Source organism: Rhopilema esculentum, chromosome 7 (assembly GCF_057945365.1).
Source record: "Rhopilema esculentum isolate cy_ngs chromosome 7, ASM5794536v1, whole genome shotgun sequence".
Classification (NCBI taxonomy): domain Eukaryota; kingdom Metazoa; phylum Cnidaria; class Scyphozoa; order Rhizostomeae; family Rhizostomatidae; genus Rhopilema; species Rhopilema esculentum.
The window spans coordinates 13,625,450-13,649,705 of NC_142821.1; the positions used below are offsets into that span (position 1 = coordinate 13,625,450).

The window sequence follows — 24,256 nt, forward strand, 5'->3', positions numbered from 1 at the left end:
AACCAAAAGTTCAAAATTAACTTAAAAGGGTGATCTCTCATTTTCAGAAAGAAAAACTCCAAAAAAGACATTTTCATAAATATTGTCGTTCTCCCATTCTCCTTTTGGTTATGAGAAATATAATACTTGTATTATTATGCAGGGTCTTACCCATTCAAAAAAGATTTCAAATGTGATGTTAAAATTGCAATCTAGTGATGCTAAATTTCATCTTTAGAGCCTCTGGGCTACATGCAAATTTTCTATCTACAAAAAAGCTTATTCAAGAACGATACTTGCCAACATAAACTCGTAAGGAAATTTTCATTTCATCAAAGTAGGACCGCATGTTAACATTGTAAGATTTATTATCCGTTTTAAAGAACGAGGAATACATGAAATAGCAAAATTGGATTCGATATGTAAAAGGGGTCGCGACAAAGGAAACAATACGCGTTGCTAAACTGTACGCTGGTGTTAACTTGACATGTTTTAAGAACAATATTTCACAATCAATACTTCTTCTACGATGAAACTGCACTTTGGTGAAAAGACAGATGATAGAAAACCCTCATCAAAACATTTTTACAGTACAAACGATTTAATTCTGATTGCAACTGAATATAAAGAAATTGTTTAAAATGCTATTCCACTCAATTCCACTCACAAACTATTTATGCCATTCAAGTAATGAGATGTAACGATACATCGAATTTTCGAATGATGTTTCATTAAGAGGCTGGTCCACTATTGCATCTGGGTGGGTCAGACGAGATAACCTACTACATATGAAAATAGTAAAATAAAATTTACGGCTTAGAATAAACCTTTCTTTGGTTGCAGTTGAAAAAAAGAAACCATGATAATTCTTAGCATGTGTAGAATTGTATGATGCTCATAAAATGTATGTAAATGTTTAGTTGAGACTTTGTGTCAAAGATACACCTCGAAGACAAGAGAAGCCAGCTAATCCTCCAATTCCATGCCAGCTTTCTTCATTTCTGCTTCAAGTTCTTCGAGTAGAAGACGTGCGTTGTGATTTGTTGGTGCTACTTTTTTATACAATCGCCTGGCAGCATTCCAGTCTTTCTCGACACCCAATCCATGGTAATACATATTGCCAAGGTTAACCTAGGCCACAACGAACAAAACAAAACCAAATAAGCTATACACACTTCAATATACACGTGATAAGAAAATATCAAATTTCTACTTAACCCTAAAAATGAGAATCCATTAAAGACTTTATCAAATGTTCCATTGTTTTCTCCCCATAGCCCAGAAACAGGACGGTTAACACTCAATAACAAGGTCACAAAAAAGAAACTTGGGTGCCTCACATAAAACCCTGCCCTAATCTTCTGAGAACGGTTTCACAGCCTGAAGAGGTGTTGAAGAGGCCTGAAGGGGTATTGAACGAAGGAAGGACAAACAGTGTGCTGTACTCTGGTCCTTTCTCTCCCTTTAAAACAAAAACTTAGATACGTTCCCTTGCATAATTTAGTTGAAGAAAATCTGCCTTATTCATTTTTACCACACATAGAACTGTTAATCGACTCTAGGAGATCTTTATTAAACGTATATAAAACAACTATTCTTCCTACTCTGGCAATTTATTTAGCCACAAAAGTCAACTAATTTAAAAAATGCAATTTGGCATGCCCGCGAGAAACAAAAACATTTGCAACGGACTGAAAACAGATTTGGGGAACATACACTGTGGTAATCTGTTAATAATTCATACATGAGCAACGCATCTTTGAAATTTGTCCTAATATATACAGGCTGATTGGAAGCAAATAAAGCAGACAAATCTACCTGTGCCAAGCTGAACCCAAGGTCAGCTGCCTTTCTGAAAAATTCAGATGCTTTTTGCATATCAAGATCAACCCCTTTGCCACTGAAGTAGTGTGTTCCAATATTGAACATGGCAGGAGGATGGGCTACGAGTAAGAAACAAAATAATTCGCATTTAGATTCACATCTTTAGAAAGTAATAAAAAATGTTTGTCTAAAATATTGAAAGGTTGCAAGGCAAAGAAGTAAAGAGGCACATCAGTGTAGGGTTAACAGACGCACTAAATGGGGGTCACAACCCATATTCAAGCAATGTTTAGCAATAAAAACAGCTACACTTACTCGCTTTAAGGCCTTAGAGATTTATTATAAAATACACACAGAATTAAACACTACATACAAACATACATACTTACAACAAATTTTAAGCATCCTTTATAAAATTAAGTGTAAAAATTAAGTTGACACCTACACTAAAATGACATTGTAAAGAAAGCAAAAAGGCCTTGCCATGTTTTACTCACATTTTTCTGCAGCTTTCATGTGAAACTCGAAAGCCTTTTTATAATCAGTTTCTGTGCCTTTTCCATTCGAATAGCAGTGAGCCAACGACATATATGCACCGATATCACCTGAAGCGTAACACAAGTCTGGCTCAAGATAGATAAACAGATAAAACAATAGCTAGCTTCAGAAACAAAAGAATTAAAAGGGGATTTAGAACCTGTTCAGGGATAACTGTATCTTGAGGCTACATCCTCAGTTGGGAAATTCAAAACATACTTCAAGTACATTTGCAAGATCGGGCAGGATTCTAGTACAATCACATGTAAACAAAGCATTGGACATTCTATACAGCAAAACTGGCCGCATTTCAAGACAAAGGTCCCTTCAGAAGCCGTTCCTTGAAGGAAAAATTACAGGCAAACTATATCAACGCAGGCAGAAACCAAATTAGTGGATAGCGTTTCGTGAAAGCAATATAGGAGAGTGTCAAGAATGTTTTAGGATGGCAGATAAAGCAGTGAAATGGGTATCCCTGTCACCATTTGATAATGCTGAAAAATAGGCATTACTAAACTTGTTTACCTTTATCAGCACCTTTTTGGAAATACTCAAATGCTTTCTTATAGTCTCTCTCCACACTTTGCCCTTGAAAGTACATTTTACCTGAAATGATAAATTTCAAATGAAAAATTGTTTTAAACTAAGGAAATAAAAAAATGAACATGAAATAATTGCTAAATGTCTTGTGCATATGCGAATAACTACGAAAAATTTCATAGATCGTCTTTCTTTCCTTCAATTTACATATTATAGATTGTCGTACTTCCAAATTACTTCCCAGATTCCTACGATTTTCTTCCAGTAAAAACTGACCTTTACAAATTTGGATTCGGGAAGTCAAAGGCAATACTTGTATATTGGTACATAAGTAAAAAGATGTTTGAAAATGGTGGGATGAATGTTACTAAGTGGTGAGCTTTAAATGACAAAAAGCCTTAATCGAAGGGAAAAAATGGGGCCGAGAGAACAAAACAGAAACGGAATGACCAACATAGAAGTGTGACTTCAAAAAATGTGATTTCACTTTGAATCAATTTCTTGCATATCATTTTTCTTCTATATCGTTTTCTTCCAAAACCGTTTGGATCTTGGGAGTAATAACTGATAAGGTAGGCAACTAAAGGCGTTTTAATGATGATTGATAATTTGCCACTTTATGGCAAGCATTCGCTGAATTCTATTGATGAAGGCTCATCGTAATACAATGGCTCATAATAGTACTTTATTTCTTATGGTAGGCAGTTATCAGAAAATCCATAGAATGACCCTTCTTTAATTCCATTAGTTTTTCTATAATCCTAATGTTTTTTATATAACCCTTTGAGCCTTGATGTAACATTTCAATGCATGAAAAACATCCTACCAATCATATTGTATCCTTGAGAAACTCCATTTTCAGCAGCAATCTTTGAGAAATCAATCATAATTAATAAATAAACAAAGATATAGCGTTATATAAACAATTCTCTGTATAACCTTATATAACAAGACCTTATAATCATTCTTCATCTCAAATTGGGAAAATGTGTTAGGTAATTTAACGGTTGTAACAAGTAGGCCTTTTGGTAAGAAATAGCCCACGCAGGCGGCTCAGAGCTAGCGTGATTTCTCTTGAATGAGCAATCGCTCCAGGAAGAGATTGTTAACAATGTTATAATAAAAACCACATGCTAAAAGTGTCCACATGCTAAAGTTTATATAAACTGTACAACCCTTATAAAAATTTTGCACAGACTGCCCAGTACGTAATTTTTCTGTAAAACACAGATTTTCTTAATCAGCGTATCGAAATTGACCAAATAGAGTTAGTCTTACGAATTCTCTTGACGGGTGACAATAATCCCTCCTTGCTCACCTGGCCTTCTTCTGTGGTTGAGTTATCACGAGTGCTGATGCGATCGCAAGTAAGCGCTTACTTCAAATTAAAAGTCTGAATAAGATGCATATTAAATAAATGAAAGCCTTGAGAATAAAGGTATAGAAGTATATGAAATGCGATAAAACATTTCAGTATTACCTGAAAAAGCGTATATGATGTTTCAAAATTCTGCTTCACACCAGACCCAGCATAATACATACCAGCAAGAGCAAACTGCAAAATGAAGGACATAGCAAAAGAAATAATGAGAAAGTAAAATTTGTATTGAGTTTTTGAATCATAATCTCAACTCTACTAGCACTCAATAAGGCAAACAGTGAATAAAACATAGTTTCTCTGTCATCATTTCCTTCTAATAAGAAGACTTTGAAAAAATTCTTTTGGGGCACAGACAAACATACCTGTGCATATGGATGACCTTGTTTCGCAAGTTCAGAAAATATATTGGCTGCTTCAATTGGATCAGGGTCCATGCCTGCTTGACCTAGATTAAAGAATTTCTTTCTAAAAAATTGTTTTAACATGATACTCTATTAGTACAAAACTAAAATAAAAGACATGCAACCTATCAATTAAAAATTAAAAATAAAATCTAAAAAAATCGCTACAAGCTAGGATTGTGTCCAAGCTAAAGTTTGAGTTATGATTCAGTATTCAAGTAGCAAACAATCTGTTGGTGGTACAAAACTTGAAAATGGCTTCGAAAAAGCAAACATTTCGTAAACTAAAGCTTTTCGTCTGACACTCTTCAGAGTTTAAAACGTCAGAACATAGACAAGACCTATACAGTCATGTGCTTGTGTTTCTGATCGGCCTATTTCGATCCACAACTGGGTATATATATTTCCTAGCGTAGAGTTTTCGATCTATGTTCTGACGTTTTAAACTCTGAAGAGTGTCAGACGAAAAGCTTTAGTTTACTAAATGTTTGCTTTTTTCAAAGCCATATTCAAGTAGCCTTTCATTTGCTTACACTAGCCATTCTAGAGAGCAAGTCTCTTTCAAATAAGATTGCATCTTAACAGGATATTAATTGCTGAAACATCATCCAAGAGCTTAGAATGACAAATAATTAAAACCATTATATCACAATATGTCCTATTTTCAATAAGTTATAATGGAGTTGCACTTTACCTAGTCTCAGAAGTTGACCATATGAATACTTTGCATTTAAGTCCCCAGAAATGGCAGCATGTCTAAAAAGAGGGCCAGACAAAACTGCAGCCTCATTGCCAACTGAAAGACAATTTATTTTTTGGCTTAAGATAATTAGGCTGCAAAATGATGCACCCAAAAAAGGCTGTAAATAAATATGTCATATGAAGAGTGTTGATCTGGAAAGCCTTATTCTGTAAGAAGAAGAAAAATTGGATTTGATGAAAAGATACTTGAAGAATTGAAGCAAGGATTGAAATTCAACAAAATCTTTAGAGAAAATGTTGACATACAACAATAATTTCCTTTTGGGAAATATTTCTCATGAGTTGTAAGCGGCTAAATGTATTAAAATTAGGTGACAGAACACTTAAAGGAGAACTGATACGCAAAAATAAGTTTGGTTAAAACGGTAGTTTGTGACAAGCAAATTCCGGGATCGAAAAATTTTTTCAAATCACAGTTACCGTTTTTGAAATACAGGCGTTTTAAGTTGAGAAACGACAATTGTTCCGACAACTTGAGATTCAAGGCGAAAATCGTCACGAGTGGGCGATCATCTTTGACGTCACAAGTGACATGTTCTCAGCACGTACTGTGTGTTTCTCTATAGAAACATTTAAGAATATGCTGCGGACAAATGTTTATTTTGTGCATGTGAAAGGAGCTAATTTTGCATTTTTGACACATAATTGACTTTTTCAATGGTTTGGGACTCTGAATCCAAGTTTTATTACACTGATTTCGAAACAAATGGAGAGTTTCAGCCGTCTGAGTTTTTGCTACCAACCAGCGCCGCCGCTTGGGCAGACAGTCGTCCATGGCTCAACAGTGACGATGTTATGAACAAAGAACAGACTGGAAGTACAAACTGACATGGAATTTCTATTAAAAACAATGCTATTGCTACAATCTAAATGGGATCAGGGATCGTAAAACTAGAATTTCATTTCAGATTGAGGCGTCTTTGTCCAGACTGCATTGTCTGTATGGCCTAATTCGCTGAAATGCCTATGATGCCCTAAACGGAACTGCAAGTTATTCATTGTTAATGTAACATTCTAATATTGTTTTTCAATGTTTCAAACGCGTTAACTGTATAGTGATATTAAATAGTAAAGGCGGGTTAAAAGTCGACTTGTGCGGATTATATGCCATTTTCACCGGGCGTGAAGGGTTTCGGGAACTGATAAGTTACCTGGCAGTCGAAAAATCTGGATTTACGAAATAGGCTCTTACCTCTTAGTCAAAGAACTTGATTTCTTAGTCGAAGAAAATGCTGTTTAGCTGTCATAGGATTATCAACTGGCACATTATCTTTTTTTGCAAGCAATTTTGACTTGGTTGGGGGATGGTCTTTTTGCAAGACTAGGTTATTCCCTAGTATCTCAACCTCTGTTGAAATGCAATAATCAAGTTCAGTGAAATTATTATTTAGTTCCATTCGCAGCTCCCATCAACCAAGGTTTTTTCTTGAATTCATATTTCTGCACCCAAAGCAGGTTGCAGGATCGCTTTTACCGCTGTCTCCACTAGTTTTTGTTTGTCTTTTGGCTATTGCTTCAACCCCCCCCCCTCCCATCGCCATTTTGCGGTTTTATTTGTAATTGTAAAAATAAAAACTTTGAAGAAACGGTATCAATTTTCAAACAAAGTCGACTGCTTTTTTCACAAGCTTTGAGGTTCTTTCAATGTTTCGAAGCATGCCGCTTCGAAGATATCATGGCATAAAAATAAATTTTATGTGGATATTAGCGTCTTATCAGACATGTAGCTAGGATTTTCTAGCTTCTTTATACTTATAAATGAAAAGCCTGACAATTTTTTGTCTTTTTATCGCAAACTATTTTCAATAAAACACGAAACTTCATTTGTACTTTCACCGTTGTGGTGAAAGCCTTTACTTTTATCTGTTTTAACGCAGCTACGCGTTGGACTAAGTAAGCTAAATTACCACAGATTTAAACATAATTTTAGAACGGTTCCAATAAGTTATCAACTTTCATGTGAAAACCTCTCTCGTGTAAATATTTTTCTCTTTTGTGTAAATTTTATTCCTTTTATGATTGGAGTGGTGTCGCTCATCATGTCTGGGCGCAAATTTGTTTGATTAGCAAGGAACATAGGTAGACTTGATATCTTCTTTTAAAATAGCTTTTTGTGAGTATTTGTCATATCTGCAACGCTATTGGAACGATGAGCGACACCACTCCAATCACTTTTGTAGCTTATTATTGTAATATTTGTGTCTCTATGTTAAGTGTAAGTCTTAGAGGTGTTATGCATTTTCATGCTCCCTAAGCTTTTGTATTGTAATTGATTGTCGTTGTAAATTTTATGAGAATATAAAAGAAAAAAAAGCCTTTACAACGGCATTGTTAACATGTCACTTGTGACGTCAACCGAGAATTTTAACAACTCCTGGCGATAATCTTGTTTCCGCTTCGGTAAATTCCCGAGTCCTGGCTGTGACGTAATTGATGGATAAAAGTGCAAATATCAGAAAAACGGCGAATCTAAGAAGAAAACTTTTTCCAGATTTGAAGTCAGCGACAAATTTTGCATCGAATAAGCTAAGGTTATTTTTGCGTGTCAGTTTTCCTTTAAGCATTTATGCAAGTCAAAAATAGTGTATAAAAATTGACACTTTCATTAACATGTACGTAATCTTTGATCTAAATGATTTTTTGAAGCCAGAGCATATTTGTATTTTGCAAAGAAGCAAATCTTTAATGTCTCACCTTTCTCTTGTAATGAAAATATATCGCTTGCCAATGCATATATATCTGCTGGGTCAACTAAGGGATACAATGAGAAAAATGTTAATAATAGATATATATATAAGTGGATATAAAAAATATATATAGCCGAAAGGAGCTTGATCAAACTGGAGCACCTCTCCTGGTCTAGAAGAACCTAATGAGATCAACTGATTGGGCCCTTATTCTTACTTACTCCATAATCACAGTGATAAACCAGGCCTTGCTCTAAGCAAAATGAAGCTGCTTCAAAAATCAAGCTTCTAAGAAACTCAAAACGTTTTATTTCACACCTCTAGATAAAATTGCCTTAGAGCTTCCTTGGAAGGAATGTTATGTAAGAAATACAATGAGGAAACAAAAAGACACAAGATCCTGAAATGAAAAAAACATTGATCTCCAATGAACGTCATGATCCATTTAAAAGAAGAATTTGTAAAAAATTCAAATATCAAAATCTGCTCCTTTTGGTATCAGCAACAAGGGCTGAGCTTCCCTGCCATCACACCTCTGGGTATGATATTGTATCACATCTTTTAATACATTTTTAAGTGACCAGGATTTTCTCAAGTCTTCCATATACCTTTTTCAAAGTTAAATGAAATGAATGAAAACGTTTTGTGTCTATACTGAAACATTGCATTTTCAAAAATCATTTAGATTTCAAAAATCACACGATTCCACTCTCAAAAGCGTTCTCATATGTTTGTTTACCTGCTGTGCAAATCTTATATGTCATAATATTGTGGTCATTCAATGAGATGGTTCAAGCTTCATCAATGCTATTTCAAAACATTATCGCCCTCTGTGGCTGTCTTAAGGTGCACCTTAGGTGCTTGCCCTTGATCAAGCAACTTTTCAGGCAACATCTGGTTTTAGGACTATTTAGGATTTAAGGCTATTATTAAATATTTCAATGGCCTATAAACAGTCTTATATGAGACATTCCCTTCACAAAAATAGTTCTTAAGTGACAGGAGAACAGGACTTCGGGATATACACTAAGTGAAAAAGTGGGTGAGTGACACAGTAACTAGTTGATGATTTGTGGTGGCTGTGATCCCACCTTGATGCAGGAAATTCTCCTTCATGACAAGCATTGCCATGGATGCTGTGATGGATCCCTTGTGCACTTGCTAAAGAGAAGAGTGGTATGCATGAATGGCATGACTGTGGCCTGTGATTAGAAAAAGTGATTGGTTAGCTCGATAGGAAGGTATTGCCATACAAATTGGCTGGTTGTTGGTTTAATACTGCCCTTGTTGTGTCAGCCACTCACATTATCTCTTATCAAATAATCCTTACTTGCAACTCGGCTAAATTTTTAACAACTGCAGTGTAAGTAACTTACATTTGCTAGCTTCTTCCCTTATGATTGTAGCATCCACATGCTGCATTCGGTGTTCAAAAAGCAAATCCAACAAGGCAAGTTGCCTGGAAACTTTGTCTGAAGGAGCTTTCCTTTCTTCTAGCTTATGTTGCATCATCAATCGTATATCTGCAAAGTCTAACAAAGAAGCACATAAAAAATTAAAAAAAGGTGTAATGGTACAAAAGAATTGGCAAGAATGTCGATTTAACATGCAGCACTTCAACATCCTTCAACATCCTGCCTAAATTTGACAAATCAATGATAAATCCATCAATTTCTTTAAAAAAAACTAGGCAAAGATCTTGACAGCAGCTCAGCCAAAGTATTCAGACTGGAATCATACCAAAAATCTGGGCCAAATTTCTGTTATCCAAAAGATCTTGGGCACATTTCTGACTTGACATAATTAACAGTTCAAGTGTAGGCAATGATTTATGTTTGCTAAGCTGATCCAGCCAGGGATGTTATTGTGGCAAACAGGCTGGATAGGTTGCATCAGCACATCATTATACACAAGGTTAAGGGACAGCACAGCTGTTTAAAAAATGTTTGACAGTTGGGCAAAAAACAAAAATTTTTCTCCTCCAGTTCAGGATAATTTTGATCCCATTACACATATAAAACTCAAAAAAGCCAACAATTGTTTGCATGTAGTGTAATTATATATGCATCCAGTGAAATAGGGTTAGTTACTTGATAGCCCAGTGTGGAATACCTAGCTTGCACCAGAGATATCCAGCATGGAATATTGACTTCCAGTTGTCTTTCTATTGTTTATTGTCATATTTCTGATGAGAGCTTTACATGGTTGATTACTCATAACAGTTTTTCAGTTGTCCTAAGATTTTGTTTGTAAATAATTTAGCTATCATGTACCCTGTAATCAAAATCTTGAATCTAATAACATTGAATTGAATTTATTTTTGGCAAATTTAAAAATACTTTCTTACATGGGCCTCCAGACATTTAGCACAAAATAATGGGGATGTTGTGTATATTCTGCTATCATAACGTTTGTGCTTAAAATTCGTTCTTATTTTCCTTGTACAACTTTGCTTTGATTTCAAGTTATATTATCACATTATCTTGTAGGAAACGAAAGTTAAATAATTTTTTGGTCTAAAACTTTTGTCAAAAGGTTTGGAAACACTTGATTTCTAAATCACAAAAGAATGTGCACTTTTAAGAAAGAAGATTTGTTTCAAGAAAAATAACAATTACATACCAGTCTGCAAATCTGGTGAGTTGTTGGAACAAAACTTCGCAAGAAGCCAATTGTCCTTTCCTAATAAAAACGCATTTCCCTGGAGATATGGAAACTTTCCACCCAGTAAACGGCCCTTGTTTGTACTCCCTTTCGCGCTAATCCCTTTAACGCATGTATTTATCAATCTTCGCTGAACCCTTAGGCAAGTACAAACATTTATATTGTTGTATCGTTTTATACTCGGCACTATAATCGTATCTATCTTGCCACACAAGTCCGCAACACGGTTCCATCTTGCTGCCATATTGGACCAGACTCTTTGCTAAAGGGACAGCAACAACAATAATGTTGAAAATTGAATAATTTTGCTTCGCAGTTCCCTGTTTTCGAAATTCCTCCAAATCAAAAGTGGGGGCTTTTATCACATTGATCATGCAAATCGTGATACCAGTATGAAATTTCGCACACCTACCCAGTTTGATGCGCTGAAAAAGATAGGGGTCAGACCCCAACTCAAATTTGCCCCTGAGTGCTATTTATAGACTGGGGTAGTCGGACCCAGTCCATTTAAGGGGCATTCATCATAACTCAACTCCAAATTAAGTTACAGAGCTAAAAATTTGGTAGAGGTACGTGGTTTGGTGTGTTGAGAACGATAAGGGTCAGACCCCAACTCAAATTTACCCCTGAATGCTATTTTTACACTGGGGTACCTGGACCCAGTCTCCTAAATGTTTACATCACAAGCCTACTTCAGAAAGCAAAAAAGAGCTGTAAATTTTTACAGGTACGAAGTTTGACGACCTAAATATTTTCAGACACTAACCTCAACTCGAAACTCCCCCAAAATTTTATTTTGGTACTAAGAGTACTTGGACCCTGTCTCATAAAGGGGTATCCTTTCACAACTCTACTACAAATAACGGTAAAGACTTTTTTACAGGTACCTAGTTTTATGCGCAGATTAGGTTAAGAAACATAAATCAATCGTTACAAAACACTTTTTACGACAACGATATTTCAGGCAAACGGTTTGGTAGCTTGGTATTAAATTTTCTGAAATTTTTTTCTAGGATGGCTTGGAAAGCGAAATATGTTTTTTGTGTTTATATATGTGTTTATATGGTTTCTAAAATTTTCACCACTAGAGTAAATCAACGCCCAAGAGCGTTTTCTTGCTCATTGGCGCTGCCTGACAATATTAATTAGAATGCACGATCCAGAAGATTTGCGACTCTTGTTTTAAGTCTTTAAAGAAGATAATGTCATTTAATCATCACTGCATTGTCCACTGCACTGGCAGAGCTCCGTGCAATCTAGCTGATGCTGACGAGAGTTGCATCTTGCACTGCAACCTTTCTTGCAACTACACTTGATGAGCAGGTAACACGCCTTTGATGCTTCTGGAATTGTTATCCATAAAGGCTTGATTTCATTGCCCTTTCTCGTCCACCCCCAACTTTCATAACTTGGAAGAACTTGGAAATTTAGAGTGGATTGTCCCCAAATGTGTCTAAAAAGTGATAAAGGAAGGCAGGTTACTACAAATTGATGATTTTTTGCCATGTAGAATGAGCAACTAGTTATCTTAACACTTACCCTGCTGCTTGGTATACTGCTCGTTTTGCATGCTGTATTAGTGCATCTTTCGTTGGAGGCAGATTCTCATTTGAACTTGTGCGATCGTAGAGTAATATTATGTACCTTTCAATAGTATTCATATCGTCGATTGATATATCTTGACATGGTGACATGTGACTTGACATGCGTTGGAGTAGATAGAGTATACAATTTACAAAGAAGTATATTTTTCAATCATTCTTGAATGCGTAGAATACCACGCCATATCATACATCATTGATAAATACAGATTAATTCGTTGATACTTGAATCTTTTTTATAGTCTTGCATAAAAACATTCTCGTACGTAGACGCCCCCCCCCCCCTCAATTTTGAGAAACAGAATTTTGAGTACCTATTTGAAGCTCATGAAGATGCCCCTTTTTGCTAAATTTACCCCTTTTCTTTTAAGATGCTTCCTACGTTTATGTCCACATACAAATAAAGCTCAATTGCATACCTTTTGAATGTCTCGTTTGCTTCTGGATATGACCTCCATACTGCCCAAGCAATCTTTTTCCCTCTACCAGCAAAACCGGAAACTGTATCACAACCAGTAAAAGCAAACCAAAAACACAATCCTTCGCAGATTGATTCTTCGAGGCTGGTAGCATACTGGTGGATTGGAAGCCAACGCCGGTGCTTTCCAACGCCAAATTCGACCCACAGCTCTTCAATCTGTAAGGATTGCAAAAAAGAATTTGCAAGTACAACCACGTCGGTATCCACTGTTTTCACAACGACTTTTCGATGGCCAGAGTCTCCTCCATGCTTTAAATTTTCGTATCCGCTTCTTCGTGATTACAAGGCGACAAGCAAGTTAAGTCGATGTCGGTGCTGCTTAACGATTTGTCCAAGAAAGTAGCAATGACCGTCTTCTCTGGAGGACTATGTAATACAAGATTCTTAGCCAGTAGACCAAACAGCTCTGTTTTATTATCGTCGTTTCGCTGGAACTGCTGCCATTTCCCCCATATTTGAGTTTTCTCTCTAACTGAAATCCATATTGGTTCAAGTACCCCAGTCTAAAAATAGCTTTTAGGGGCAAGTTTGAGTTGGGATCCTTTCGTTTTTAGCACATCAAACTATGTATCTCTACCAAATTTTAGCTCTGTATCTTAATTTCGAGCTGAGTTATGATGAATGCCCCTTAAATGGACTGGGTCCAACTACCAAATTCTAAAAATAGCATCCAGGGGTAAATTTGAGTTGGGGCCTGACCCTTATCATTTTCAGCACATCAAACTATGTATCTCTACCAGATTTTAGCTCTGAATCTTAATTTGGAGTTGAGTTATGATGAATGCCAATTAAATGGACTGGGTCCTAGTACCCCAGTCTAAAAATAGCATTCAGGGGTAAATTTGAGTTAGGGTCTGACCCTTATCGTTCTCAACACACCAAACTACGTACCTCTACCAAATTTTATCTCTGTATCTTAAATTGGAGTTGAGTTATGATGAATGCTCTTCAATTGGACTGGGTCCGTGAACCCCAGTCTAAAAATAGCACTCAGGGGCAAATTTGTGTTGGGGTCTGACTCCTATCTTTTTCAGCGCATAAAACTGGGTAGGTGTGCAAAATTTCATGCTGGTATCACGATTTGCATGATTGAGCCTTTTCGTGACTTAAGAGCCTCCAATTTCATGGGGCAGGAACCTTAGGGGTGTCAAAGTGTGCTGCTGAAATAAATCGGGAATTACCTGGGTGAGGGGCCTGTACACCGAGACAAGGTCAGAGGTCTGGGGGCTCGGCCGGCCCCCAGGGAAATTTCACGTTGCTTCCCTAAATACTCTAGGGGAATGAAGGAAACCCTCATAAAAATACATTGGGATCAAGATAACAGTTGAATCAAGATAACAGTCAATTTCATTATGGAAAATTCTTTCAACTCAATGTCAACCATAAAGTAGCCTACATAAAGGGAGGCTGGACCAAATCGTGCCAGTTTTTTGATGATCATATGCATGGACGTTATTTACAGCTCAAGCCATCTAAATCATCTATTTCATCAGAAGCTTGTAAGTATATCTATCAGCAGCTTCCAGATGCATGAGAGATCCTGTCTCGTCATGGGAAATTACGAGGTTTGACTAACTCTTGCCCCTATCTTTCTTTAAATGGTAGCTCCCAGGGAGGAACAAAAAATTTTGAATCATGAACATTCAAGGACACGTCAGTATCGTAATTGTACAATTTATTTATACATATATTAATTTTCTTATTCCCTGTCATTAGTAGCCTTCTCTATTTCGTAATCAAAAAAAAAAAAATTTCTTACAAAATTTTTTTTTTGCTAAGGGGGAGTAGGAAGTAACAGGACCAATCATATTGTAAACTGTAATCACATAATATGTCAATTATAATGAATAGAGGTATATAAATCGAGAGATTGGAAATAAGAGGAGATTGGATTTTGGTTTGAATACAGATAAAAAAAAGTGGTGTTCTCTTTTCACATTTTCCTTTTTTTTGCCTTTCCCTCCATCTCGAAGACTTCCTTTGAGGTGTAAAAAAACGTTGAGAGATCTGTTTTCTGCAGCCTGAAAAATCTGTTTTCTGGGAAGGCTTAAATATGTGCAAAAAGACTTGAGTGGTGCTTTAGTAAGGTGTAGAGATCTTAAACGCTCGTGGCGGAAGAAGGCCATTATTTGTTTTTCTCAACAAAAGGCTGGGGTTTATTTTTGGCCGTTTTTGCGATTTGCGTACCGACAGACCAAGAATAAATAGTCCTAATGAAAAATGATGAGAGAACGCCACCTTCAGTCTGGTAATTGACAGTGGTTAATTATTCTGAGGACCATCATACCCTTATTTGCCAAAGGTTTTTGTATGACAACCTGAAACAAATATCAAACCCTGTTTTTGCAAGACAAATTCAAGAACATCGACGGGTATTACAATATTTTAGGAAAACAAGAAAAGCCCTAGTTTGCAGCAGTAGCATAGGAATGTTCCATTTTGCTTAGGTATGTCCAGATTTTGTCAATAAATGTAGTGAAAAGCGAGTCTAAATTCCTGCTGAAGTCTTAGATATAGAGTAACGAAGTGATGACGTCACAACAATATTTTTAGAATTTTTCAATTTTGATCCCATAACCTGAAAAAGCATCGTGAAACACCTTTAAATGTGCGAAATCAGTAGAATGTGTTACAAATTAGAGGAGATATGGCCACATGAGCACAGGCTCTTGCCCCATCAAAACTCTGTAATTTTGTCTTTGTTTATGAACCAGGACAGAATAACAGAAATCCGTTAGGAAACTTCATTGGCCATATCTCGCCTAGTTTTAAATATATCTAGCTGATTTTGCATAATGGGAAGATTTTTATGCCGTTATATTAGATTCTGTGGTCAAAATTAAGAAATTTTGAAATAGATTTCTTATGAGGCCACACTTCGGTACTCTATGGCTTTCTCTGGGCACGCCATGGACCGAAAAGAGAATGTTGTCCGCCTCTTTACCGTTGCATGTTTTGTTATCACACTTTTCAAATCTTGCTTTTAAAAATGATTATTAATCAATAATTTGTCCTAATTTATGTCATGCCTTAATAATTCCCAATTGAAGGAGCAGACAAACATTGGAAGTTGATAAGGAAATTGTGAAACGAAGTTATGATAATTAAGAATATTGAATATGTCGCGTATAAAAATGAATGAGATTCAAAGCAAGTGGATTAAGAAGGTGGTTCTGTATTACCAATATACAAGATATCTTGCTATAACATTATAAATTTTAATGAATCCCTTTGATGTATGTATTCTGAAAGTCAATACGCTGTGAATCAATAACCCTGCTTTCAGTGTGGTCATATTAATCACGTAATTGATGTACATTTTCCAAACATTTGCTAATGATGATAGACATACGAAATACTTTTGCAAACTAAAGCCATGAAAATACAACACTCTGCTATGTTTACATTGAGCATGGTAGGCGGTTAGTTATGGCTAAAACTGCATAATAGTAAACACTTGTGATGTGATCTTTTGCCTGCTTTTGTGAACATCAACTACAAATTTAACACCACCTTGGATGCCTTTAAATAGCAATGGAATACATTGTGAGAATTGACTAATTTTAATGAAGCTTAGTTGTGACATAAGAAAGCAGCTGAGGATGAAAGCCTTTACGATTTGCAAGACAGGTTAATTGGCTGAGAGTAAAATATATGAAAAATTGTCTCTGAAGGTTTCAAAACCAGATGAAATCACGTCTGTTTATACTTTTTAAGCGCGCTTTGTCAAGCCAACATTACTTAGCTACTACTCTGGTACCATCATTGAATTTTCATGTCTGTAGTTTAATAAAAGTTTTGGATCGAAAATTTCATCTTTCGCATCTCCTTAAATCAGTTCTGATTAAAATAGCAAATATTTTGCACATAGTCCTTTGATACCACAAAATTTGAAGGAAAAATGACAGACTTTCTTCAGCAATCTAGCTCAAAAACTTTCATTAAAAGGGAGCTCTTCTTCATGCATTGATACAATGTTCATCTCTTCACATTACCAAAAATTTCAATCTTCAATTCTTTCAATGTTCCTGTGCATTCCTTTCAGTGGGATAAGAAAATCAAATAACCTCTTGAAATGTTTTAAGGGAATTCTCTCTCATCAATTTTTCTGGAATCATCGCCGTATAATCGCTTGACCAGTTAATTCAAACAACTTTTAAGAAGCTAAAAGGTCCTCACTACCATCAATGACATTGTTAAAAAAACCAATTTTACCATGAATCTATTATATCACTCCTTGTAGGTGATTGATGTTATGGCCTGCATGGGTTTAGGCCTGCATGGGTTTTTTTTGTGAAGTTCTGCGCTCATCTTTTTCAAAATTCGATCAGCTTCGAAATAATAAGGCAGGTTTCTGTCCCGAAAATAAGAAACCAACTAAGAAACTTGTAGTACCAAAAGAAACTCAAAAGAAAATATTAAACGCCAAATTATAATCAAAAAATATTAAATGGCAAATTGGCTATCATCTGAAGCCCCTGGCCGAGGCGATATGATCCTTCAGTCTAGTTGCCCCCAGAGGTGGCTCCAGAAGCACAAATTCAGGCAAAACAAACTCGGTTAGCCGGGAAACTCGCCTCCATGTAAACAGGGCCTTAGTCCTGAATCATTCGACACGTGGGTAAAGCAGAGCAGGTTAGTTCTTCTTGCGAGATCATGTAGCTTTCCTTAGTGCCCTATCCACTGCTTTTATTCCGATGTAGTGGCATCTTGTCCTCTTGTTTAAATAGTGGGTCTACGCAATTTTCAATTAAAAACACTATCAATTAAAAACTTCCTTACCCTAAAGATGCTTTGAACGGAATCCTTTAGGCGAGCTTCACGATCTTCATCTTTTATATCAAACCATTTGTTAGGCTTTTGCTAATCCATATGATAATCGTTCATCCATCCATTTACCAGCTTTTTGTTTTACGAAATACTGCCTCTATGTGTTGATTTCCTATTCATTGAAAAAATCTTGTCATTGTAATTTGAACAGCTTTTGGGGATGGCGACTCTTTAGGGCACCTCCTTTTTTGTATGAACCACTGAAAGAGAACTTGTCTCAGGCACAAATTGAAATCGTAATTTTGCGTCTTAGAGCTATCTCACTTCCGGGGCTTTAACTTTGCTCCCACCACCCGCCACTTTTTCGCTAACGTTTTATCAAGAGTTGACTATCACCATTTTCAGAGTCTGTTGGTTGCTTTTTTCAGGGCTTTTGTAAGGTTGTGGTTATTTGTTTTCACACCTTTCAGATTTACATAAAAAATCGTACAGCATTGCCTTTCAGGTTATCCAACTCAATTTCATACTTGATTTTGCATCTTTTTAAATGTTCCCCGAGATGCATTTTCTTGCAAGCATGCTGCAAGGTTTTGAATAGAAAGCAAAAATAACTTCTAAGGCTAAGGTCATTCCGGATACAAAGACGGTGGGTTTATAAGTAATGATAAACTAGAAGACATTTGACAGAAATATGTCTGTTCAACCTTCAAGGATTTATTAATGTAGAAATTAAACAAAAAGTTTACCTTCCAAGAATTCGAAGAAAGAAGTAGGATAATGTACGCCAGACATTTTCTTTAAAGATATGATATTGATATGATATATTGATATGATAATATTTTGCGATTCGATATGATATATTGCAAATATTATCAAGATATAGAGAGTTTCAGCCTTCTTCTAATGCTTTGCTTCATACTTTGCCTAATACTCTATCCTATAGTTACTGAGAAAGTTAAACCATAACATTATTTGAGCGCCTTTTCTTTCCGGAAAGTCAACTTCTAAAGCTGCTCTAATTGAGCTCATCTTTAATCACTGTCGTTGTCCATCAAATGAAGCCAACACATTCTTAATCCTCTCGGTTTATGGAAAGCATTTCAAGTGCTTTCCAAATTTCAATTTGCCCCTTTTCTTTCTAACAAAATATTATTTGCCGAAAGTCTTTTCACATGAAGCCATTCTATTAAAACACTCAAATCGGTTTAAATGTTTGAGAATTTGTGATGTTGGTTGTCTGGTGGGAGTCCAGGCAGACAAAGAGGCGTCTCCCGCAAAAGGGCGAAAATTGTTTACACCATGACGAAAGTTCTGTGTATGCTGGTGGATTAATTTCAGAAGAAATGCTGCGAGTTATGTCAAACTTGAATTCTCTAAATCAGAGCAGCATCACCTGTAGAAGTGCCTTCAAAAACACCTGTCGGCACCATACAAATGTATGTACTATCTCTTACAACAGAGCGTAAGGGTCTTCAATTCTGAGAACAAAAATCCTTTTCCAAAGGTCATTAATTATTCCTGAGAGCAACCACAATATCATATCTTCCATTCAGTTTGTGCCGTGTGATGTGGATCTCGTTCAGCCAGTCGGCAGATTGGTAACGCGATTCACCGAGGTGTTATTGTGTGGCGGGCGTGCATGCGGAATCTTGTTTGACAGTCGATTATCGACATCAAAGCTCATATTTTGTAAACACGGGTTGCAGGCGTAGAAAGATAAAACCGTAGACGCTGAGAGCAGAAGAGCACAGTTTCAAATCTTGCTTTGCTTTGTTCAGGATTTGCAATCAGGAGTGAGCCGCTGTCTGTCATTGTACACGATTGAAAATTCTATTGCTTATATTAAAATCTATTGAAGGAGATCAAAAATGATAACTGTCAACAAATTTTCGGCAGAAAAATATATCTAGATCCAGCAGGAAGAAGATTGGAAGGAAAAGATAAAAGTTTGCAAAGCGTAAATATTATGATAAACATTAGCTGCTATTCGGGAAGCATTTTTTGTTGATGAACATTGAATAGAATATAACCACAAACGGAATTAGTATATATATGGCTCAAAAGAGTTGGAGGTGAAGGGCAATGATGTCAAATGATCTCTTCGGTGCTAATGACACTGAAGACAACAACAGTTTTGAAATGAAGCATAACGGAACCAACGGCAAGGGAATGCTGCTGCCAATATCGGAGAATCTCGATGCTGACGACGAATCGGATAGCAGTGATTTGGATTCCGAAAATGATTTACACGAGAACACAGCACCAAAGAGAAAGAATTCAATTTCTTTGAACCAGTTTATTTACAAAAACAAAGCAAAGCAACCAAATCGAAGAAGGAAGACAAGCTGTATTGAAATCTTTTCAAGCAGCAACCAGGATGCCATCAATTCTGCTTACAAAAGTAACTGTAGTTTGCCAGCTATCACGCGGTCCATGTCATTACCAGAGAGCTTCGATAATTATGAACTGAAGAAGATACCTCAAGGCAGCAGGAGTGCCACTGAACGACTGCAGCTTCCGAACATTGCTCATCAAAGGGATTCTGAAAGCCTCGCTGAGAGAAAATTCAATGCCAAAAAGAAATTGTTGTTTTTGCCAAACATTGTCAAGAATGGTGGACAAAATGGAAGTTTGGGATTGCCAAGTCGAAACAACACAGAAGCGAGAAAATTAGACATTTTTATGAAAAATAAATTCAGTTAGGATCAGATATAACATTTTTCAGCTGACAAAATCTATAGTGAAAGATTCCGCTCCTCGAGAGACATAAACAGTTTTTCAAGCCAACAAAATAAATCTCAACACATTGAATTTTTTAAATTGCTAAAAGTCCAAAATAGATCAAATGAAGGAAAATTCATTAAGTTTATTATCAAATAGCTGCCGTTTTAGTTTAGAGAGAGACTAATCACAGGTTAGAATTCATATAGCAATGATTTTAAGACAAACAAACTGAAAATGGATTTGAAAAAAGGAAACATTTAGTAAACTAAAGCTTTTCGTTTGACACTCTTCAGAGTTTAAAACATCAGAACATAGATCGAAAACTCTATATATTTCCTTGCGTAGAGTTTTCGATCTATGTTATGACGTTTTGAACTCTGAAGAGTGTCAGACGAAAAGCTTTAGTTTACTAAATGTTTGCTTTTTTCAAAGCCATTTTCAGGTTTTGTGCCACCAAAAGATTGTTTACAAATAAACTGACAATCTGATCGATTCAAAGGGACGTTGAGCATTCAAAACAAATATCACAATACTCTTCTTATCATCAACAGAGAATTTTACCTTCTGATTTAAACACACCTTGGTTCTGTGTGGCTGAGAATAAACATCAAGCAAAACTGCACGATTAGAATGTTTTTCTTTAGTTATCACGCAATGCCCTATACTTGCTTGCTGTGAGAGTTTTTGCCATGAATTTTTGCTGGTTTACATTATTGATGAGTTTTTGAAATACGCAGTGAGGTTGAGAAGACCGGGTATCATCCAAATCATACCGTGCTGATTTCATGCTTATAGCACATGCATACTTGATCTATTTTTGGTTTTTTTTATTTACACAATAGAATACGATCACAGCTTTTCTCGAAACGTAATTTGCTGGTTATGTTTCGCAGTTTGCTGCAAAAAGAATCACCTGATGCTGGTGGAAGCAATTTTTCCAAATAGCTCAAACAGCCTTTACAATTTCAACTCGACAATGCATTCAAAGGCAAAAACTACCAGTTTTCGTATTATGCTCCAAAGATTTGGAATTCTCTTCAAAACAAATCAAATTAAATTTTCACCGGAAATTGGTTTCTTGGCAATGCATGCTGCTGCTCAGTCTTAGATAATCGTATAATTCATATCATGCCATCTCGTAAGTGCTTTATATCAGCATTATAATTTGCGAAATCTTTGCTCAGCTAACGTTACCAGATAATGACGGTTAGCTGCCATGAAACTGTGTCTGAAATACAAGCATGTTTCAGCAGCAAATTATGGTTGTTTTGTGTTTTTGTAGGTTTCGTCGCGACTGCTTTGTCCATTATTCTAAGCTATATAAAAAGCAAAATGTTTGTTTAAGTTTTGATATTCGTTTGTTATCTATATCGACCTCAGATTAACTCATCCATATACAATTAACTCGTGACGATCATTTTTACATAAAAGTTTTCTCAATGAAATAGCTGATGTTTATTTGCATATGTTTCTTGATTGATGAATCTTAGAAATTTATCAGTCTGTCAAAACGGAATTTCATAGAATATGTCTGGTAGCAAATCTTTGAATTGAATCTTACATTTTTTTACACTCTTGCTAATCTAGAAATTTACATTTTTTGAACATAACATAAGATAACAACTGTAATCACAACCTACCAAATCTTCTTGCACATGGAATTCTCTCAGGTATGAAACAAATCAAGGCACATTGAAAGCTGCGAGTCACCTGCTGTAGCACTGTTATTAAAATTTGCAAGGTGTTTAATATCAGCTGTCAAAATAAGGCAAACTGCTAAATTCTGGCTTTTTCCAATCACAACATTTGTTGAAATTTCACTTTTATAATGTGCAAACAATGTATGCAACAAAAGTATGAATGCGTACAATATGCAAAGAATGCACAATTGATTAAAGGTTTCTGGATACATATTGGCATCAGTTTGTGTAGCTTCCAGTCACTACTCTTTTGAGATATACGCACGCATCACGGGAGACATCCGTCGCTAAAAAAGTGTAAAAATCAAGAGTCATGGATTTGCAAGGCATGTATTAACCAGGGAGTGAAAAACAAACAATAAATTCCGAAAGTTGATATGTTTGGCAGCAAAACTACTTTTGATATTCCTTTGGAAATTTGAACCTATTTGATTGACAAGATGCTTAGAAAACTTGAACGTGGAATTTCACCAGCAATTACCTATCATTCATACTTGTAGCTCTAGCTCTTGATTCCCTCAATAAAATGCCACGTTTATCTTAACTGTATTAGCATAGTAATACATTTTTAAAACCAAAAATTGATACTATCAATGAAGGTTGAAAAAACGACAAAAGGCCCTTTTTATAGTTTGAGTACCACGACAGTCCCTTCTTAAAGTTTTGATAGTCAAATGCATGCTAAAATGAATTTCCGATGTCAAAAAATGATTTGTCTTTACCCATTTGTAATAAGATATCCATAAAAGGACATTGGGGTAATAAGACGTGTCGTGACAAATTAAAGCTCATTTTTCTATTTTAAACGTACTTCTACCAAAAAAGATAAAACAGTCCGTCACATTCCACTGCTTAGACCAGATTTATTTTGTTGAAAACGTCTTTCCAGCCACACGTTTCTCCTTCACAAAAGTTAAGAAGGAACTTCACCTGAATTAATCCCCACTTTATCCCAAAAAACAGAGGCAAATTCCCGTTTACCCTCAAAATTCAATATTCCCAGTTGATTAAGAACTCGAAACTCGCAATGAAAATTCCCCCGCCCCAATGTGGTACTAACCGCCATTTCCGTCTGGTCTATTACGGTACTGAGACAAGCTGGTCGTCTAAAAAGAAGATTGAAAAATGATTTTCTCTCAAATGTTTGGAAAGTAACGTCTCGGTTAAATTCTAAGTATAAAGAAGTTTTAATCACGTTAAAAATACGGCAACTTTTTTATCCTTTATAGCACGGGATACTTTGGCAAGATGGAAACAAGGATCACTGCAATTCATCGGTTGGAAAACTGAAAAGACATTAAAAATCCCTTTATGAATGATGTTCAGCTCTCGAATAAAATAATTGTCTTTGCAGTTTAGGCCAATACCAAAAATGTTTACTCTAAGATTTAAAGCCTGGCCAAATGAACTGGAGAATTCACTGAACAAAACACACAGAATGGATGTTCAGTGAAAATTCTGCTCCAGTTTGCCACTTTTTTCAGTCTCTGAAACATTGTTTAGTGAAAGTTAGTAGTGACCAAATTTGTTTAGTGTCATTTTCATGTCCAGTTCGCTTGGTCAAATAAACAAAAAATGTAAAAGATTTATTGAAAAAGTTCGTGGTATTTTCTCTTAATTGTTGTTGCAAATGACAGAAGGCATGAAGCGAAAAAACAACTTCATGGAGATTGCTTCATGGATCAGAGAATGCAAAAGCTTGAAAACTTCATCATAAAATGAATAATGCCTGTCATGATGGAGAAAGTTCCGCAGTCGAAACGATATTGAAGCTGCTTCAAATACGTAGCTAGAGGCAAAGAGCAAACAAAAGGTTAGAAACTGGCAATAAAGTAAACAGACGTTAAGGGCCTTGAAAGTACGCATTAGACCAGATACATATCTTTAAGACATCCGGTTAAGCTGTTTGAACCGAGGCTGGTTCCTAAGGCCGTCAACTGATAAGTGCACTACTTAAGAGATAAACAAGAAAATGCCAAGGCTGAAATCGAGAAAGAGCCATAGAATTCCATTGCTGAGCTCAAGATCAAGATTATATCTCCCACTTACAGGTCAAAGCTTTGACAGGAGTAATCTATTATATCCTCGTAAGAAGAAAATCTTTATGCTAAATTCTAAGCATTTCTTTGTTCCCATAGGCATCTTTAGTGAGTAACACTCTTACAATATTGTGATAGATGCCCTTTATCTCGTTTTTCTTCATCA

The 24,256-nt window shown here is 36.0% G+C and overlaps 2 protein-coding genes across 2 annotated transcripts; both read right to left on the reverse strand.

The window, feature by feature from the left end:
* Window positions 1-173: 173 nt before the first annotated feature.
* LOC135683138 (uncharacterized) lies at window positions 174-11,055 on the reverse strand. The gene is made up of 11 exons (XM_065198315.2): window positions 10,734-11,055; window positions 9,488-9,643; window positions 8,119-8,175; window positions 5,357-5,458; window positions 4,624-4,706; window positions 4,361-4,435; window positions 3,707-3,749; window positions 2,866-2,946; window positions 2,301-2,408; window positions 1,798-1,922; window positions 174-1,110 (listed from the first exon to the last, which is right to left on the reverse strand). The coding sequence occupies exons 1-11, from the start codon at window positions 11,017-11,019 to the stop codon at window positions 946-948; spliced, it is 1,281 nt and encodes a 426-aa protein (XP_065054387.1). The 5' UTR covers window positions 11,020-11,055; the 3' UTR covers window positions 174-945.
* LOC148960053 (uncharacterized) lies at window positions 11,051-19,439 on the reverse strand. Its single transcript, XM_089109468.1, has 3 exons — window positions 19,351-19,439; window positions 12,796-13,128; window positions 11,051-12,228 (listed from the first exon to the last, which is right to left on the reverse strand). The coding sequence occupies exons 1-3, from the start codon at window positions 19,437-19,439 to the stop codon at window positions 11,985-11,987; spliced, it is 666 nt and encodes a 221-aa protein (XP_088965594.1). The 3' UTR covers window positions 11,051-11,984.
* Window positions 19,440-24,256: the final 4,817 nt, after the last annotated feature.